The 18,073-nt window shown below is 45.2% G+C and overlaps 1 protein-coding gene across 6 annotated transcripts in view; it reads right to left on the minus strand.

The window, feature by feature from the left end:
* The window catches only part of NFRKB (nuclear factor related to kappaB binding protein), a 40,356-nt gene that overhangs the window by 8,099 nt on the left and 14,184 nt on the right, over positions 1-18,073 (minus strand). For 5 of the 6 annotated variants that reach the window (XM_032356814.1, XM_032356817.1, XM_032356815.1 and 2 more), the window contains 19 exons: positions 17,158-17,285; positions 16,490-16,664; positions 15,802-15,939; positions 15,123-15,196; positions 14,031-14,115; positions 13,452-13,632; positions 13,090-13,198; positions 12,750-12,876; positions 12,442-12,507; positions 8,692-8,771; positions 8,537-8,583; positions 5,221-5,281; positions 4,618-4,792; positions 3,226-3,332; positions 2,699-2,822; positions 2,443-2,522; positions 2,088-2,308; positions 1,698-1,968; positions 897-1,109 (listed from right to left, as the gene is read on the minus strand). In XM_032356814.1, the coding sequence (XP_032212705.1) occupies positions 897-1,109; positions 1,698-1,968; positions 2,088-2,308; positions 2,443-2,522; positions 2,699-2,822; positions 3,226-3,332; positions 4,618-4,792; positions 5,221-5,281; positions 8,537-8,583; positions 8,692-8,771; positions 12,442-12,507; positions 12,750-12,876; positions 13,090-13,198; positions 13,452-13,632; positions 14,031-14,115; positions 15,123-15,196; positions 15,802-15,939; positions 16,490-16,664; positions 17,158-17,285 (2,462 nt within the window). The remainder of the gene's footprint in view (positions 1-896; positions 1,110-1,697; positions 1,969-2,087; positions 2,309-2,442; positions 2,523-2,698; positions 2,823-3,225; positions 3,333-4,617; positions 4,793-5,220; positions 5,282-8,536; positions 8,584-8,691; positions 8,772-12,441; positions 12,508-12,749; positions 12,877-13,089; positions 13,199-13,451; positions 13,633-14,030; positions 14,116-15,122; positions 15,197-15,801; positions 15,940-16,489; positions 16,665-17,157; positions 17,286-18,073) is intronic. The other variant, XM_032356819.1, reaches the window with a different exon arrangement.

Below are 18,073 nucleotides of genomic sequence, written 5' to 3' on the forward strand. Positions count from 1 at the left end.
CCCTCAGGCCTGCACAGATGGCCTTAGCTAAAATGGCACACTGTCACTCTCTACCCCTCCCCGTTTACTGCTCTCCTTAGCTATTACACCTGTCCCAGAAGCAGCTCTGTCCCCTAGCTCTATGGGAAGATAAGCTCCAAAAAGGCAGGGATTCGGTCTCTGGAATACACCACTACATGCCCAATAGTCTGGACTGTGCCTGGCACAAAAAAAGCACTCAATAAATATTTGGTCAATGAAAACAATGACATTATTTTACCATTAGATGACTCCATTTCTTCATGTATAAAAGAAGGATAATAAAAGCATCTATCCCATGGCATTATGAGGATTAAATTACACAGTACCTATAAAAGCACAGTGCAGGCACCTGAAAAGCACATCACTGCTACTGTGCCTAATAATTCTTTGGATTTTTTTGTGATTTTTTTAAAAAAATATTTTATTTTTAAATAATCTCTGCACCCAGCATGGGACTCAAACTCACAACCCTGAGATCAAGAGTCACATGCTCTACTGACTGAGTCAACCAAGTGCCCCCCTATTTACCAATTCTTCAAAAATTCAATGATCATCCTTGCACATTCACAAGCAGGAAAGTACAAATGTATCCTACTGTTATCAGAGATAAGCAAAAACACCAAAAAAGTGTATGTTATACCACAAGATTGTCATTAAATAAATTCATGAAACATCTACTCTGAATCCAGAAACTACTAACTGCTAAATTATACGGAAAAGAAATAGAAGAAATCTTTGGCATCTAAAAGACTGCATCAGGGAACTTACCCTTGAAATACCCGTGAGCTAAAGATCAAAGATTACAAATCATTAAGATCTCCAATGGTCCTGCTTTAGGACAAAGGCGTCGAATCCACCCAGAGATTTCCACCAACCTGCTTGATGATGTTCTGTCCTGTGACATTCTGAATGACAGCAGCCGTGGAAGCACTTGGAGCGGAGCTGCCGGGAGAACTCGTGGCTGGCTTGCTCGCGGGGTTGGCTGTGGCAGGGAGACTGGTCATCGTGAGCCCCGTCTGCCCGGGGCCAGGACGCTGCACAGTGGCTGCCGCAGTCTGGGCTTTGACTGGAACAGTAGCCATAACTGTCTGGTTCAAGTGTGAGACCAAGAGCTTGATAAGACACCGAAATGCAGCCCAGCCCACCAAGCTGCCCCCAGCATGCCCCCAGCCAGAAGTGTCCCTCTAAGAGCACATGTACTCTACCACTGCTTAAGGCTTGCTACACTCATAAGTGGACACTGTAAAGTTCTTGTATCTGTGTGGAGCATCTTAATTTTCAGAAAGCTTTCACGCTGAGCCTCCCATTTTATTCCTACACAATGAGAACAAATATTATACCACTTTTAGGGTAAAGGAAACTGAGGCAGGAGGTAAGACTCTTCTCTAAAATTACCCGACTAGTTAGTGGCATGACCAGATGAAAGGCAAACGGAAGGAGCCTGAGATTTAGAAACACATCCCACTTCCACAAGTGTCCTGACATTACAATCCTGGGTAAATCACTCAACTGCTCCGAAGTTCTGATTCCCACCATGTAAAACACAACTTATTAGTCATGCTTACTCAGCTGTGAACATTAAATGAGCTGCTGCGTCAGGCTTCTTGGTCCCTCCCCAGCCTGCCCACTGGACTCATGAGACCATGGCAGGGTCCAGGCTTGCTGTCCCTGTTTACCTGGGGCACGACTTTGGTCTGTGGAGCGCTGGCTGGAGCGCGAATCTGTGGTCCCGCCGGCATCTGGGGCAGCGTCTGTGTCTGCCCCGTGGACTGCTGAGGCACAGTGGGAAGGCCCGGCTGGGCCACCACCCGTACCTGGGGCAGTCCAGCCGGGCCAGAGTGGCTCACGACACGGGCAGGGGCCTGAGAACTTGGTGGAGTCTGGCTGGCAGCCGGGGAAAGCATTGTTCCTAGCTGTGGCATTGTCGGTGAAGACACCAGAAGAACACTGCAAGGAGATGGGGAAATGAGGGGGGTGGAAGGGAACATGACAAAAACCAAACTGAAGCCACACATCCAAAAGGCCTTTAGAGGGAGAAAGCTGGAGGAAAAAATGGAGGACCTTACCCTGAGCTAGATTTAGCTGGTTCTGAGACAGTAGTAGGGCCACTTTTGTTCACTGATGACACAGGTGGAGGGGAGATCGGAGTGGCAGGCAGAGCTGGAGTGGTGGGGGTCACAGGTGTGACCGGGGTGGGTGGCATGCTAGAGTCACTGAGGCTCATCTGGCTCTGCTCGGAGGGACCACTGCTGAGGACCTTCAGTGAACTCTCCTTGCTACCGGATTTCTACAGGCAGAGGAGAAATGTGGGTGCAGTTTAACCAAAGTCACCAAAGGATGGCACAGCACTGCGGTTCAAGGCAGGCCTCACTGCCACCCACCATGACACCCCTAAGGCAGCTGCCCTCAGAGGTCACTTACCACCTTGGACGGGGGCTTGGGTTTTTGCTGAAGGGCTTTCCGCGCTTTAGCTGCAGCAGCTTGTGCTTGGTGAATCCGCTCTGTAAACAAGAGTGGTAAGCCTCAGCATAGTAAGCAGGGTGCCTTCATTAGGAGCCAAGCCCTGGCTGGTGGCCTCCCCAGCAGGCAAGGTCCTGCCTGAATGTCACTGGGAAGTGTCATGGCCCTGGGGCAGGAAGCCAAAAGCACCCCTATTCTGCTTGGGGCCTCAACGCACCGAACTCCTCCTCACTCCGGTCTCGATGCAGGTAGATCCACAGCTTTCGCCCAATGTCATATTTCACACACGGGTCTTTCTCATAATGCAGCCGATCCAGCGCTCCACTCACCACTGTGTTCACCTGAGAACCAGAGCAAAGGGAAAGGGACCCGTCAGACTCAGACACCAGAGGCAAATCGCCAGGTGTTAAGCTGCAGGTGACAAACAGACCCTCTCCTGCCTGCTGGCCATACTGCCGATGGCTCACTGCAGCACCTAGCAACACTCCAAGATTCCTGAGAGACTGAGCTGCTCCCCGAAGGAGCGGGGAACCAAGAAGCCATAGAAGCTGAAGGGAAGTGCGAGTGAAATCTGTGCTCCACAGGGTCTTAGGTCATCACTGTTCCCCTTTCTCAGGACCTCTTCCTTTCCTTTTCTTCATTCAATTAAAAAAAAAAAAAACAACTATGACATTTTATGTTTCCTTGTAAGTTTTCTTAAATCCGTTCTGAAACAAAACAAACACCATCTCTTTTCCATCCTACCTGGGTGCTGGTGACATCTGGGGCGAGAAACTGGGAGTCCTTGAGCAGCTCACAGATCTCTGCCCGGGTACCTTCCCCATTAGGCAGCCGGGCCGCAGCATCTCGAACTGATGGCATCAGAAAATGGAAAGTCCAAGAGTCAAGCATGGCTGTCACTACAGAGTACTGTCCTCTAACCTGCTCTCATGGGGAGCAGCTCACTGAGGAGTGCCTCAGCCTTAGTCAGACTCGGCATTATCACCTATTATGACAGTAATAAGGGGACAGTGTCCTACACCCTTCATATGTTCAGCCAAGACTAAAGTCCATAAATTCAGGTGGGAAAAAATTTTCCACATCTGACTGAAATATAGCATTTCCTTCAATTATGAACAAAGGTAACAAATCTTATGTTGGCAATGATAGGATCAGAAATCAGGTATTTTCATTATCACATCACAGCATCATTTCCACCCAACACTATTTGGAAATTATAGGAGATAAAAGACCTGCTGCTGAGGGCTGTCATTTAATATCGTAATAAAAACATACATATTTCTGCATCATAAATTTAACATTTCGATAAATATTTTAACAGGACCATTTTCTTTAGTAACTCTATGCATTTCATTTTATGCATTTAAAGACCAAATCCTGGGGCGCCTGAGTGGCTCAGTGGGTTAAGCCTCTGCCTTCGGCTCAGGTCATGGTCTCAGGGTCCTGGGATCGAGCCCCGCATCAGGTTCTCTGCTTGGCGGGGAGCCTGCTTCCCTTCCTCTCTCTCTCTGCCTGCTTCTCTGCCTACTTGTGATCTCTGTCAAATAAATAAATAAAATCTTTAAAAAAAAAAAAAATAAAGACCAAATCCTGAGGTGGAGTCTGTAGGATTTACCAGACCACCAAAAAGCTTCACGGCATAAAAAAAATTAAAAACCTCATCTTTAAAACAGTCTAGAGAAAGCAAATTCCCCAACTTAACTATTTAGCTGGCCTGTGAAAAATTTCCACATGGAAAATAAATGTGAGCCTAGACTTCAGGGGAGAATCACGGATTCTCACATAGATCTCTGGGGACAGAATTCCCTCTTCGTGTCCCAAACTCCAAGGCCTCCTAAAACTGATCTGACCCTCAAAGCCCTTCTTGGAGTTGGCAGGGGAGACAGCTGATTACAGAAAGAAGGGATCCCTGACAAGAGACAAATGGCACAGGGGCGCCAGGGTGGCTCAGAGGTTTAAAGCCTCTGCCTTCGGCTCAAGTCATGATCCCAGGGTCCTGGGATCGAGCCCCGCATCAAGCTCTCTGCTTCCTCCTCTCTCTCTGCCCACCTCTCTGCCTACTTGTGATCTCTGTCTGTCAAATAAATAAATAAAATCTTAAAACAAAAACAAAAAAAAGAGACAAATGGCACATACCAAGAGACAGGATGGTGACATAGGCAGGCCGGTCAGAGCGTAGCAGGGAGTGCTCCCGAGCCTTGTTGAGTGAGGTCTCCTTGTCAAAAACACCCTTCACAGGCCCTACTACAGACTCGAAGCCATGCATGCGAAAGGTGAATGCCTTATGAGGTTGGCTGTATCTGTAGCGCTCCTACCAAGAGAAAAGAGACAGGGCTGCTAAGTCACTATTAGTGGGGTTCTAATACTTTCAAACAATAAGGGGTTGACCTGGAGAGACTAAAACAAGGAAACAGGTTATTGCACTAGGAATACTGAGCCAAACATAGTGGGAAAAGGATGATTTCCAAAGAGCTCACTAGCAAAGGGACAGAGAGAGAAATATAGAGGTATTCTGCTGTCTGGAACAAAAGCCCAACAAAACATTTGTTTTGAAAACAAAATCATTTGTTTTCTTCACACCAATTCCACCCCAGCAAACAATCTCTACCAGGAGAAGATCTAAGGTTAAGGGTGTGAGTTTCCTCTAAGAATATGGACTCAAGGAGAGCCAGGCTCAGAGCTTTCTCTGCATGGTCCCACAGATGAAACGATTTTCAGTGGATACTAGCAATCCCTTACCTGCTCCTGAAAAACTCGTTTCTCTTCCCCCGTGCTGGGCCGCACCACATAGTCAGTTCTTCTGGAACATAAAGAATTCTGTATCCATCACCCCTTCTCCAGTACCCAGAACCAGTCCTTTGCACCATGAAAAAAGTTTCCCTTCATTAGTATTCTGTTCCTGCAAAGGCCAAAAAGTCCACTTTCCAGACCCTACCAAGTAACTCCTATATTTCCAAAAATTACCTGAGTCTTAGAAATCCAGAAAGTTATTAGGTAGGTGAGAAAGAGGCTGATATTTTTACCTGTTTTCAGTACTGTTGCTAAGTAAACCCCACCTAATAGCAACAAAAAAATTCAGCTTTAGAGGAACAAAAGACTTCAAATTTATAACAGGACAAGAACAGTTTTTCTGCTCCCAAGAGAAACTGAGTTCTACACCACTGTTATGTAAGACAACAGTTCTGCCATATTCAGGCTGGCCCTCTGCTGGTGCTCAGGGCCCTATAGAACCGCACCACAGCATCAAAGCAATAAAATACTTAGAAATAAAGTTTTTTTTTAAAGATTTGATTTATTTATTTGACAGAGAGAGATCACAAGCAGGCAGAGAGAGAGAAGGAAGCAGGCTCCCTGCTGAGCAGAGAGCCCGACGCGGGGCTCAACCCCAGGACCTTGAGATCATGACCCGAGCCGAAGGCAGCAGCTCAACCCACTGAGCCACCCAGGCGCCCCCTTGGAAATAAATTTAACAGAAGAGGAGAAAGATCTGTACACTGAAAACTACAAGAATCTGATTAAAGAAACTGAAAACACACACACACACACACACAAACAAACAAAAAGATTGCCTATGTTCATGGACCAGAAAAATATTGTTAAAACGTCTATACTGGGGTGTGTGGGTGGCTCAGTGAGTTAAGCCTCTGCCTTCAGCTCAGGTCATGATTTCAGGGCCCTCCCCGCATCGGGCTCTCTGCTCAGCGGGGAGCCTGCTTCCCCCTTTCTCTCTGCCTGCCTCTCTGACTACTTGTGATCTCTGTCAGGTAAATAAATAAAATCTTTAAAAAAAAAAAAAAAAGTCTGTATTACGGGGGCACTTGGGTGGCACAGTCGGTTGAGAATCTGACTCGGTTTTGACTCATATCATGATCTCAGGATCATGGTAAGAGCTCTGATCTGGGCTCTGCGCTCAGCAGGGAATCTGCTTGGGACTTTCTCTCCCTTTTCCCCTCCCCAATGCTCTTCTCTAAATCAATCTTTAAATAAAAAAAAATAAATAAAAAGTCCAATTACCTCAAATCACCTATAGATTCAATGTAATCTCTATTAAAAGCCCAATACCATTTTTCATAGAAATAGAAAAAAAAAATCCTAAAATTTATATGGAACCACAAACAACCCCAAATAGCCACCACAATCCTGGGAAGCATCACATTTGCTGATTTCAAACTTTATTACAAAGTTATAATAGTCAAAATAGTACAGTACAGCACTGGCATAAAAGAAGACACATAAGCCGATGGAAAAGAATCAAAAGACCAGAAACAAACCATTGTGTATATAGTCAAACTATTGGCTCCATATCTGACAATGGAGCCAAGAATACTCAGTAAGGAAAGGACAGTCTCTTCAGTAAATGGTGTTGGGAAAACTGGAGAGCCACATGGGAAAGACTGAATTTGGAACCCTACCCTATACCACTCACAAAAATTAACTCAAAATGGATTAAAGACTTAAACATAACACCTAACACTGTAAAACTCCTAGAAGAAAACATATGAAAGAGGCTTCCCAGACACTGGTCTAAGCAACAATTTTTTAGACATGATACAAAAACACAAGCAATAAAAATAAAAATATACAAGACTATTTCAATCAAAATCTTGTGCACTGTAAAGGAAAAAAACAAAATGAAAAAGCAACCTACCAAATGGGAGGAAATATTTGCAAATCATAACCACAATGAGATACCACCTCACACGTGTTTGAACAGCTATTACCAAAAAGATAAGAAATAAGCATTAGGAAGGATGCAGGGAACAGAGAACCACTGTGCACTGCTGGCAGGAATGTAAATTGCTTTAGCCACTACACAGAAAGCATATGGACATTCCTCAAAAAGTTAGGTTAAAAAAAAAAACTAGAACTATCACATGGTTCAGCAATCCTACTTCCGGGTGTACTTCTGAAGGAAATGAAATCACGATCTTGAAAAGGTATGTGCACCTTTATGTTCATCACAGCATTATTTACAATAGCTACACACAAAAACAACCCAACTGCCTATCAGTGGATGAATAGGCACAGAAAATGTGGTATATAATACTCCATAAGACAGAATATTATGCAGCCGTAAAAAAAGAAGGAACTCCTGCTATTTGCAACAATATGGATGGCCTTCAAGGCATTATGCTAAGTGAAATAAGTCAGAGACGACAAATACTGTTATGACCTCACATATGTGGAATCTAAAAAAAGCCGAACTCACAGAAACAGGAGAAAGGCCGTTATCAAGGAATGGTGGATGGGTGAAATGGGAAATGGGGAGAGGTTGGTCAAAGGGCATAAACTTCCAGTTAGAACACAAGTCCATTCTGGGGATCTGACCTACAGCAAAATGACTACAGTTATCAATACTGTTTCATACACTTAAAAGTTGCTAATAGAGATCTTAAATGTTCTCACCACTAAAATGAACTGATGATTATGTGACATAATGAATATATAACTAATATTACGGTAATCGATACATAATATACACATGTATCAATTCAACCTGTTCTATACTTCAAACTTACACAATACTGTATGTCAACTGTACCTCTACAAGGCTTGGTGGGGTGTGGGTGGGGGGAGGACAAAAAGGACCACATCAGACTAGAAACAATCACATGACAACGATGTGATATCAAGAGCTCATGATTAGAGGCCAAGAGGCCTAAATTCTAGATGAGGTCCTGTCACTAACCTTCAGCAGGTCATTTAACCTCATGCCTCAATTTCTTCATAGGTAGAATAAGAAAGATCGTATCTCTCTCAAATGGGAACTGAAGGAGAATTCAGGGAAAGGACTACGCCCTCCGCCAAGGTGGATCACAAGCTCTTCAGAGCGTCTACTATGCAATCCTCTCTCCAGTTCAGAATCCTTTGCTCGGAAAGCCATTCTTACTGATAGGAGCATGTTACCCTTCTCAGGTATGTTAAGGCAGGTCAGAATCAGGGGACACCTAGTTCACTACAATGCTAACATAGTAAGAAATATCACCAAAACCATGGCAGGACCTTAAACTATAATTTCATGGACTACCACCCCCCATTAAAGTATTATACTCACACCCGAGGAACAGGTGTTGTGGCATCTGAGCTGTCTTCATTCTCTTGCTGGAGAAAGAAGAAACATTAACAGGTAAACACATTAAAGAATTTTGGCTAATTTAAGGGCTCTAGAAATCCAATAGGAAAAGTCTGGTTATTTCTTAAAAACCGTACCTTACAGAAAGCCTGGTCTTTGGTTTCCAGCCATAGCTGGAAGAGTGCAGCTAATTCCTTTTCATTATCTTGGGCCTGGCCTATCAAAAAATTAAAAAGGCAAATAACAACAACAACAACAACAACAATAATAATAGAACAATCTAAGGTGTTGCTCAGAATCCCACTTTCTTCTTACTTGCTGTATCTATGCCAGAGAAAGAACCCATCAGAACCTATGGTGTAATGGTCCTTTGCACTTACTATCCCCTCAGGCTGTATTGCCTTCCATTCTCTGTCTGCCTGGACCAACACTTCTGATGCTTCCTGAGTGAATTGCTCATTTCCCAGGGATTTGCTGAGCAGCCACCACGTGCCACACACTGCATGAGAGGCGGGGTTACTCAGTGAACTCAGTCTCTGTTCTCACAGAGTTTATAGTCAAGTGAGAAAAGAATACATGTTAATAAAATCTCAGAGTGAAAGGTATCACAAAAAATATCATGAGAGCTTACCCTAGGGAAGTTTTCCTATCTTTGTGGGGTCAGAAAAGGCTTCTTCTCATAGTGGGGCAACAGAAGCATTCTACCAACTCGTACAGCAATGAGCAGGCCCTCAGGCAGGAGAAAAGCTTGACCACCTTGACCCACCTAGAGAAATAAGCACGTCCCTCTGTGCGCTCCTCCCCTACTACTTTGTTCAGTCTCCTACGGAAGCACCCATCACAGGACAGTCCCTATGTCTCCTGCCCAGGCTAGAAGCCACAGAGACCACCAGCACTTGGGTCTGCTTGTGGGAAGAATGCAGCCCCCCAGGGCCTACCCTTCTCAAAGCAGCTGAGATGACACTTCTGAGGACTCAAAACATGCTCTCCGTCGTCAGGCACAGTCCCACTGTCCCCGAAAAGTACTCCACTTTCTCATCCTGGGAAGACTCCCCTACTCCTCTGCCTTCTAGAACTGCTCCTTCATAGTCCATTTCCCCACAGCCTAATCCCCTTCTCAATCACTCCCTCCACATCCTTATTGGATGTGAAGTCTGCTTCTCCACAGTCTACCTTGGGAAGTACTGGCGGCCTGTCCTCTCACAGCCACGCCCTTCTGCACAAGTTCCTCCTTCCATCCCATCACTGCTTCCGGACTACCTTTCCCCAGCTCTTCTGGAAAATCAAAATAAAACAAAGGCCTGGTCCCCAAGACTCTTACCATCACCCACCCACCTGTTCCACCCTGCCCCCTGCTTCTTGCAGCTACTGACCTAGTCATTTCTCACAGAGCACTGGCTCACCTGGCCTCTTACCATGACACTTCCTGCCAGCACACTGGGCAACTAGCACATCCAGATGGGCAGTACGGCCAATATGCAAACCTTGTGGTTCTTCCTGTCCACACAACCTCCCTCCACTGCACTCCAGCCACTCACTCCCACAGTCACAAATGGACTCTGTTATTACCTGAAACTCCTCCATCCTCCACATGTCTAATGCAATGTTCCTCAACCCCAGCCCTATCCACAGAATCATCACCTGGGAACTTTTAAAAACACAGCCCGCCAGCTGACTGCTGGGTGTCCACCACCTGCCCCCACAGTAAGAACTGCACTCTCTCCTGTCGACCGAGGCCAATCCCTTTCCCTCTTTCTCAGGCGTTTTCATGGTGAATTCCCCCTTCTCTTCTGCATTTTCAATCTCCTTCTCTCCACTGTACTCTTCACATCAACACTTAGACTCAGAGTTTCTCTCATTGAAAAAAATGCCTTTCTTGGCCACAAGTCCCTCTTACTATCATCCCCTTCCCTGTTAAGCCTCTAAGAAGGAGTTTAGATTCATCGTCTCTTTAACCAGAGGTATGATGGTCAATATTTAACTGACTATAGGAAAGGGGGCCCTGACTGGTAGCACCCGCAGATTTCCAAGGGCTACATTACATACGGGTCAGCAAACTGGCCACCTGTCTTATCAGGTCCACAAGCTTAAAATCCTTATTAGCTGGTCCTATAAGGTTTACCACCCCGGGCATAGGTCTTCTTCCAGGCTGACTTCCAGCCACTAGTAGGCTGACAGAGTCAGAAAGAGCAACACAGTCAGCAATCACGGGTTGCCTTCAGCCCCCCACTGTCCTTGATGCCCGTCATCCTGATAAGGAATCACTCTTACAAGAAATTCACCAGCTCTTCCATGTCCTCGAATCCATGGGCTTTATCTTACTGAACCTTTTAGGATGATCAAGACTAATGACTACTCCCCAATTCCTGACTGGGTCCTTCCCTGGCTTCCAAGATCCAACTATTTCATGGTTTCCCCCCAAGTCTCCTTGGGGAGGATGCTCTCCTACTCAGCCTGCCCTGTCTTGGAGCTTCTCAAGGCCTCGTCAAAGGTTCTCATTTCTCTTCACTTCGCCTCTGGGTTTGACTACTGTAGATATGCCAACAACTCCCTGCCCTGACTCTCCCATCTGGATTCTAAACCCACACTCTCTACTCCCTCTCACCCACACTGCCTACTCAACATCAACACTTTAACACCCTGAAGGCAGCTCACACTCAGCACGTCCAAAACTAAACTCAGGATCTCCACCCTCACCCTCCACAGCCGCCTACCACAATGAATGGCAGCTTCACCACAAGGCACAAATCTGGAAGTGATGCTTGACAGCACTCTCCCTTTACTCCCTACAGCCAGTCATAACCAAGTCGTATGGCTTTAACCACCTACAACTTCTCAATTTGTCCATTCTCTCTCCTCGCCCCCAGATTCTCATCATCTCTACATAGGCCTGTGTGATTTTCTCGCATCCAATCTTCCCTAGCTGACCCATACTGTTTCCCCCACATGGAAAGCTCTTCCCCTCAGTCTGCCTCCCTCCCTCCCAGGCATCATTAACATCTCTGCTGAAATGTTCCTTCCTCAGGAAGGTCCTCCCAACTCTGCAGAATACACCAACACCTTGTCATAAACTTCCATCTTTCTAGTACTTTCCCCTCACAGAATGTATATGTTTGTTTTTTCATGTGAATGAATATTTGTTCATTATATACTCTGGCACCTAACATAATCCCTGACATCTAAAAGCCAAATAAACATTTTAAGGAATAAATTAATCTACTGCACTTAAAATCTTCTCTCCTTCTTTCCCTTCACAGATCACTCTAGGGGGTAAAGAGAAAGGTTAGTGAGTTTCAGTAGGAAATCAACATGGAATTTTCCTCTGATCACCATCATTGGTAAAAGTCATCAAAGTGCTTCAGATACATGATACTAAAACTTAGTAAGTGGGACTTTATAAATTTAAAAAAGAAAAAAACAATCCTGCTACTTGGAAATAGTGTATTCAGGGCTGTCTGACATCCTGTTGCACGTTATCCTCAATAGCAAAGCCCACTGTTAGGAAAGAAAAATAGTTACACTATTGCAGGTTAATCTACAAGAACAGGTGCAATTAATATGACTATGGGTCCTACTGTAAAAGAGCCCCACAGATATAAACCCAGCCAACACCAGAGTGCATTGTCCTAGAAAGGCAATCCATCCACCCCAACTTGGGGGAGCCAAAATCCAGAGGGGGGGTGAAACTCTGACCCTGAGATACGAAGAGAGTCACGAAGGATTTTTTTTTTTACAGATATTTTGCTTCTTTTACTGAACAAAGTAAGGCTTAATACTGCTGTTCTCAACATCCTATTGGGCTGTATGGACTGGAAAGCAAAAGCAGCTGAGCAGGGATGGGAAAGGATGAAAACCCACTGCTATGAGGAGCAGAATGAATTACTCACCCAGCAATTTCCACTGCTGCGTTTTCTCTTTGAATTCAACAAACGGAGAGAAACTGGAAGGTACGGCTGCCAAGAAATGGATCACATGAACAAGCGGCACAGGTCAGAAAGAGCGCAAAACTCCGAATAACTGCGATCCCCGAGCCCCGAGAGAACTTCTGAATGTTTCATAGTGGATCAGGACAGTGGAGACCCCCACAGCACAGCAGTAGGTGAAACCACAGGGCTTTAACCAGGAATGTTGCGGTTTACAGGAAAATGAATTAAATGGGGGAGGATACTTGACCCTAAGGAAAAAAGTATCTTACCCCGACTTTCCCCAGCAAGATACTGCAGAGCTGGTAACACCAACTCTGCCCAGTTGGGGGCCGCAGAGAACCAGCTATTGAGGGAGCTGGCTGGAGAGGACTGCCAATCCAAAACCCGTTCCTCCAGCTAAGGGAACACAAAGGCAGAAGCCAGTCAGAGTTCTGTTCCACATCAGCAACCCTGCAGACTCGCCCGAGCAAGCTAGAATCTATCTACAAGTCGCAGAGCAAGTGAGCTGCAGAACTCTGAGAGGAACCTGGAATTCCTCTCCAGCTAACACTGCCAGTCTTCTACAATTTGAAAACTCTAATGTACATCTGACCTTTCCAAAACTCTTACCATGGGAAGACTAGCTTGCCCCTCCAGCAGCAAGATCTCTAATAGAAGAGAGAAGAAACTGGAAGATATTTCATTGATTCCAAGGCAAGGTTTGAGATCTTCAAGAGGCCTAAGGAAGGAAAAAATATGAAAGAACAACTGAAGAGACCAAGAACACATTCCCAGATGGTTTAGGTCCTCCAAACCCTCTAAGAGTCATACAAAAGTTCAATAAAGGACCACACCAAACACGTTCCCTAGCAGGTCCCCTGGGACTCTGGTCTTGCAGATTCAACATGCACAGGCTTCTTCCACGCATGAGTGCTGGGTAAACCGCGGGTTCATCTTTCACCCTTGAGCAGGAATCTCTGTTGCTCACTTACTCCTCCTTAATGGCAGGTATAGCCAGCGGAGAAGGGGCCTGGGAGAGAGGTGGGATCCCATCAGCACTGCTTAAGGGTTCAGCCAAATCCTCTGCCTCTGATTTGATCAGTTTTATTTTCTTCTTCTTCTTCTCCTCTTTTTCCTTAACCTTTTTTTTAAGGACAGCCAAGTCATAAAGGGCTAGGAAGAAAAGGCAACACAAATCACAGAACTGCATTTTCTACATCAAGAAGGGAGGGTCCCATCTAAATGCTATTTTCCGAACATCCACCAGTAGATGGGGAAAAAAAAAGTCTTAAGTAATAAGACACTGAGTTCTTTTTTCTCTTTTTTTTGTTTTTTTTAACCAAATCCACTGAAAGATTTCACAAGTTAATTTTAACACCTATTAAACAGCCAAAGATGTAGTGTATTGATCTTATACTCATTTTTCACCTGTAAGTCCATAACAAGCAATAACTAAACAAAAGCTATTAACAAGAAGAAAGCTGTGGTCTCATTTATTTTTGCCACACAGACAGGCTCATGTAACATAACACAAAAGTCCGATGATATATACCGAAAAAGGACATCTTTACCTGCTAGAGAGCCCTTTCTGCCAGCATTTACTCGAGTCATGATGTCATTGAGTGTGAGGTCCCCTGTCAAAAGGTCCGGATGATCCTGGATGTGATATTCAAAGATTTGTTATACAGGCCCCCAAAAGAAGCTAAAACTGCTGATTATTTTCCCAATTTACCTAGATACAATCAGATATTAGGCACACTTGGGGAAATCATGTTCAATTAAAAATATATGGAGGGGCACCTGGGTGGCTCAGTGTGTTAAAGCCTTTGCCTTCAGCTCAGGTCATGATCTCAGGGTCCTGGGATCAAGCCTCGCATCAGGCTCTCTGCTCAGCAGGGAGCCTGCCTCCCCCCTCTCTCTTTGCCTGCCTACTTGTGAGTTCTATCAAATAAATAAATAAAGTCTTTTATATATATATATAGAGAGAGAGAGAGAGAGAGAGACACAAAGACAAAAACTACTCCCCTTCATAACGGGACACAGAACTCACTTCCAACCTTTCTATTGCATGACATTTAGTTTATAAAGCTCTTCTGCATTCCTTATCTTACTGCTCTTCAAACAAGCTTCTTAAATATCATTATATATTATAGTCTGAAAATGCGGTCCATAAAAGGTAAGGAATTTGCTGATTTCCAATGTGGGACGCTTCCCACCTCCCTGCCTTTTCTTGGACGGGAGCTCTGCTCTCTGACTTGGCTGCACTGGCATCACCTTGACTCAGCAGAGTAACAGAGAGTAAAAAGTGGGAAGAGTAAAAAGTGGGAAGAACACAGAATCTGACTCCTGACTTCCTAGCAGTAGGACAAGCTCCTTAACCTCTCTGAACACAGGTAAAATGTATATAGTGATTCATATACCATATAAATCAGACACTAGGTCAAGCATCTGTCTTCCTCTCATATTGCTGGTGTTAACTAGCCACTATAGTGGCTCTTGTTCCCCAACAACGAAAGAAAAGGAAGCATAAACAATATGGTGACTACCTTATCTCCTAAAAGCCTATCCAAAGATATTTGATATGGTGACTACCTTTATCTCCCAAACGCCAATCCAAAGATGTTAGACCAAAAACCACTAGTGACCACCCCACCCAATCTTACTGGTTGATGTTTCCGCTTCTCATGGTGCTTCTTTAACATTATCTTCAGGTCACTGTCCCCCAGTTCTATTTTATCTGAGAGAAAATGAACCAAACCATATGGACTAGGTCATTCACTAGCATGATGCTCAAATTCAAGTCTTTCTGGTCACTTGTGATACTCAAAGTAACCTGTTTCTGAGTGTCCCTTCTGACTCCCATGTACTATAAGCACGCACAATCTTGAAATAGTCACAGGATCAACTCTTCAGCTTTTCTCTATGTTGATGGATAAGAATGATCTCAGCTGCTCCTAAAACACCTCAAAAATTCTTAACCATCTTCTTTGATTCCTATCCCAGTTAAAAGTTCTTCTCTAATTTCACATTCTAAGAAACTTCTCTGATTACCTCTCTTGTTCTATTACTGAACTGCCCCTAAATATTGCTATTTTAAGAATCTTGCTTTCTTTAGTCCAAAATACCATCTGATCAGCAACTAAGGAAAAGCTTCAAAACAAAGGAAGGAAGAAAGGCAGGCCTACCTACTTGGAGACAAGTGGAATCCTACAGAAACTTCTAATCTCCCACTTCTAAGGAATGCTTCGATTCCCTGGTAGGTAAGAATCCAGCACCCCCAACCTAGTTCTCAGATCTAGGTCCTGCTCTCCCGAAGTGTCCACAGCATCACTCAGCTCTCACCTGCAGTTCTCATATCCGTGGTTGAAAGCGTGGGCACCACCCTCAGGGGCACCGCAGGGCTAGGAGAACGCGCTGGAGAGCTCGGAAGCCATGAGCTGAGATCTTCAAAAGAAAATTTTTCTTGTAAATCCAACGTGGCTGTGGACTCCAATAGGGGAGATTGGGTAAGTGGCCATTTGGGTTCAACAAGGCTAAGCCAACAACATGGAGGCCAGGGTTCCACCATTCCTTTCTGACCCTTCTCCAGACGAACTGGAGCACATTTAGGTCATTTAAACGGCTCTTCCAGGAAGAGAGACTTCAACAGAGTGATGGGGTCGCATTGCAGCAGGCCAACAGTCACTACTACTCTCCTGTAAGGGGAAAAGCAGTTCTCTCAAGTGGCACAATAGGACCAGAAGGCCTACTGTGGAGAGCCCTGCCATGCAGGGATTCATCTCATCTAAACTCAAATGCCACTTAAGCATCAAGGGTAAAAAAGGTATGCAGTCACACCCCACCTAACAGGAACGTCTCAGAGCCCAAAGACTAAGGAGTTCTGAGTCCCATCATCCACCTCCCCCCAAGAGAGACAATTGGGATAGCTTCCTTCGCGGGAGATAAATGGCTACCACTGGCTCCAACTGAACAACAAGCTGCTGGTGTAAATCCAACATCCCAGCTACTCCAAGTGCCCACAGACACTCACCCTCTTCATCAGATGACAGGTCTGTGTCACCACACTCCTCCTTCACTTCCCTCAAGACCTTCAAGTAACGCTGCTGGGTCCGCCACTCCCGCTCCTCAGGGGTCCGGGACGGTGAAGGGCGCTTCTGGCGGAAGGGAAGGGCTGGGCCACTCCGTCGGGCCATCTCCAGTAGGTCCTAGGAAGAGAGCAGATGGGCATACACGTCATCACCCAAAGTTCGTTCTGGTGCATTCCTCAAGTCTACAACACGTGCCTCTAAAATTACCACACAGGTCCAACTCCCAGGCCATGAAGCCTGGTGCCCTATTCATCCGTCAGGGTATCTGGAGGCCTGTGTGCTCTCGCATGCCAGCTGTGCAGCAACCTGCTTCTCCTAAACAACCCACGATGGATCTCAAAGCCATCTGCTGACCTTGCTAAAGACTGAAGCTATGATATTTCATCAGTTTTAAGAGATACCATTTTTCCATGTTTTCACATCTCTGAAACCAGGCTACATCTTAAAATGAGTAAGAAAGGACAATACAGCCTAACTGTGTGGTGACTTTACTGGTCCCGTTTTCTTCTTACTGCTATCGCCGGCGTGCGGTACCCGAACCACTTCTTGAAGCGATGAGATGTGTGCGTTCAGCGACCCCGTGCCACATGCAGGGGCCAGCACTACTTACGCTCCGGGAGGCCAGGATCTGCTTGAGCAGCCTGTGGAAGTACTGCTGCTGACATGTCAGGTAGCGCTTGTACTGGGACTTGAAGCACAGCTGCCGGTACTTGACCACCTCCGGGTTGAAGTGTCCATCTGAGAAGAACAGAGGCACAACTGTGTGTGAATACGGGTCAACAAATATCTAACACATGCTTAAAAGGTGCTAGATACCAGAAGACAGGACAGGAGAGGAAAAGATGACTGTTGCATATGTGGAGCCTACAGTCCATGGGAGGCAAAAAATAAGCAGTTAAACAGATAGATACTCTTTTTAAGTACTCTGGGGAATTAATTTGAAGCAACTACCGAGAGTGAGGAGGGATATATTTGGGAAAGAGATCTCTAAGGAACAAAACATAAAATGAAGCCTAATAAAAGCAACTACGGTAAAATGTTAACAACTGATAAATATTAATAAGTTACACAGACGTTTGTTATACTATTTGCCAACTTTTCCGTTTGTTTAAAAATTTTCAAAACAAAAAATTGGAAGGAAAATCAATGGGAATTTAAAAGTAAGAAGTAAAAATGGGGGGAAGGCAGAAGGAACAGTCCATGCTAAGGAAGATTTGATGCAAGCAAGGACTCTGCACAACCCAAAGCTGGAGGAAATGTATGACTAACACAGAGTGGTCTAAAGCTGAGGTAGCGGGCGACGCCCTGGGAAGGCAGGCAGAGATCTAACCACACAGAAACCCATAGGGCACGGGTGGAGCTGTATTTTATCCTAAGTGCAACGGGAATAATTTGAAGGGTTTAAAGCAGGACATGCTGGAGAGCAAGAGAGAAGAAAGAAAACTCCTGCAGGAGGTCTAGGTGAGAGAGGATGGCAGCTTCCCTCCACGCTCAGAATAAAAGCCCAGGTCTGAAAGATAGCCTGG

Source organism: Mustela erminea, chromosome 9 (genome assembly GCF_009829155.1).
Source record: "Mustela erminea isolate mMusErm1 chromosome 9, mMusErm1.Pri, whole genome shotgun sequence".
Taxonomy (NCBI): Eukaryota; Metazoa; Chordata; class Mammalia; order Carnivora; family Mustelidae; genus Mustela; species Mustela erminea.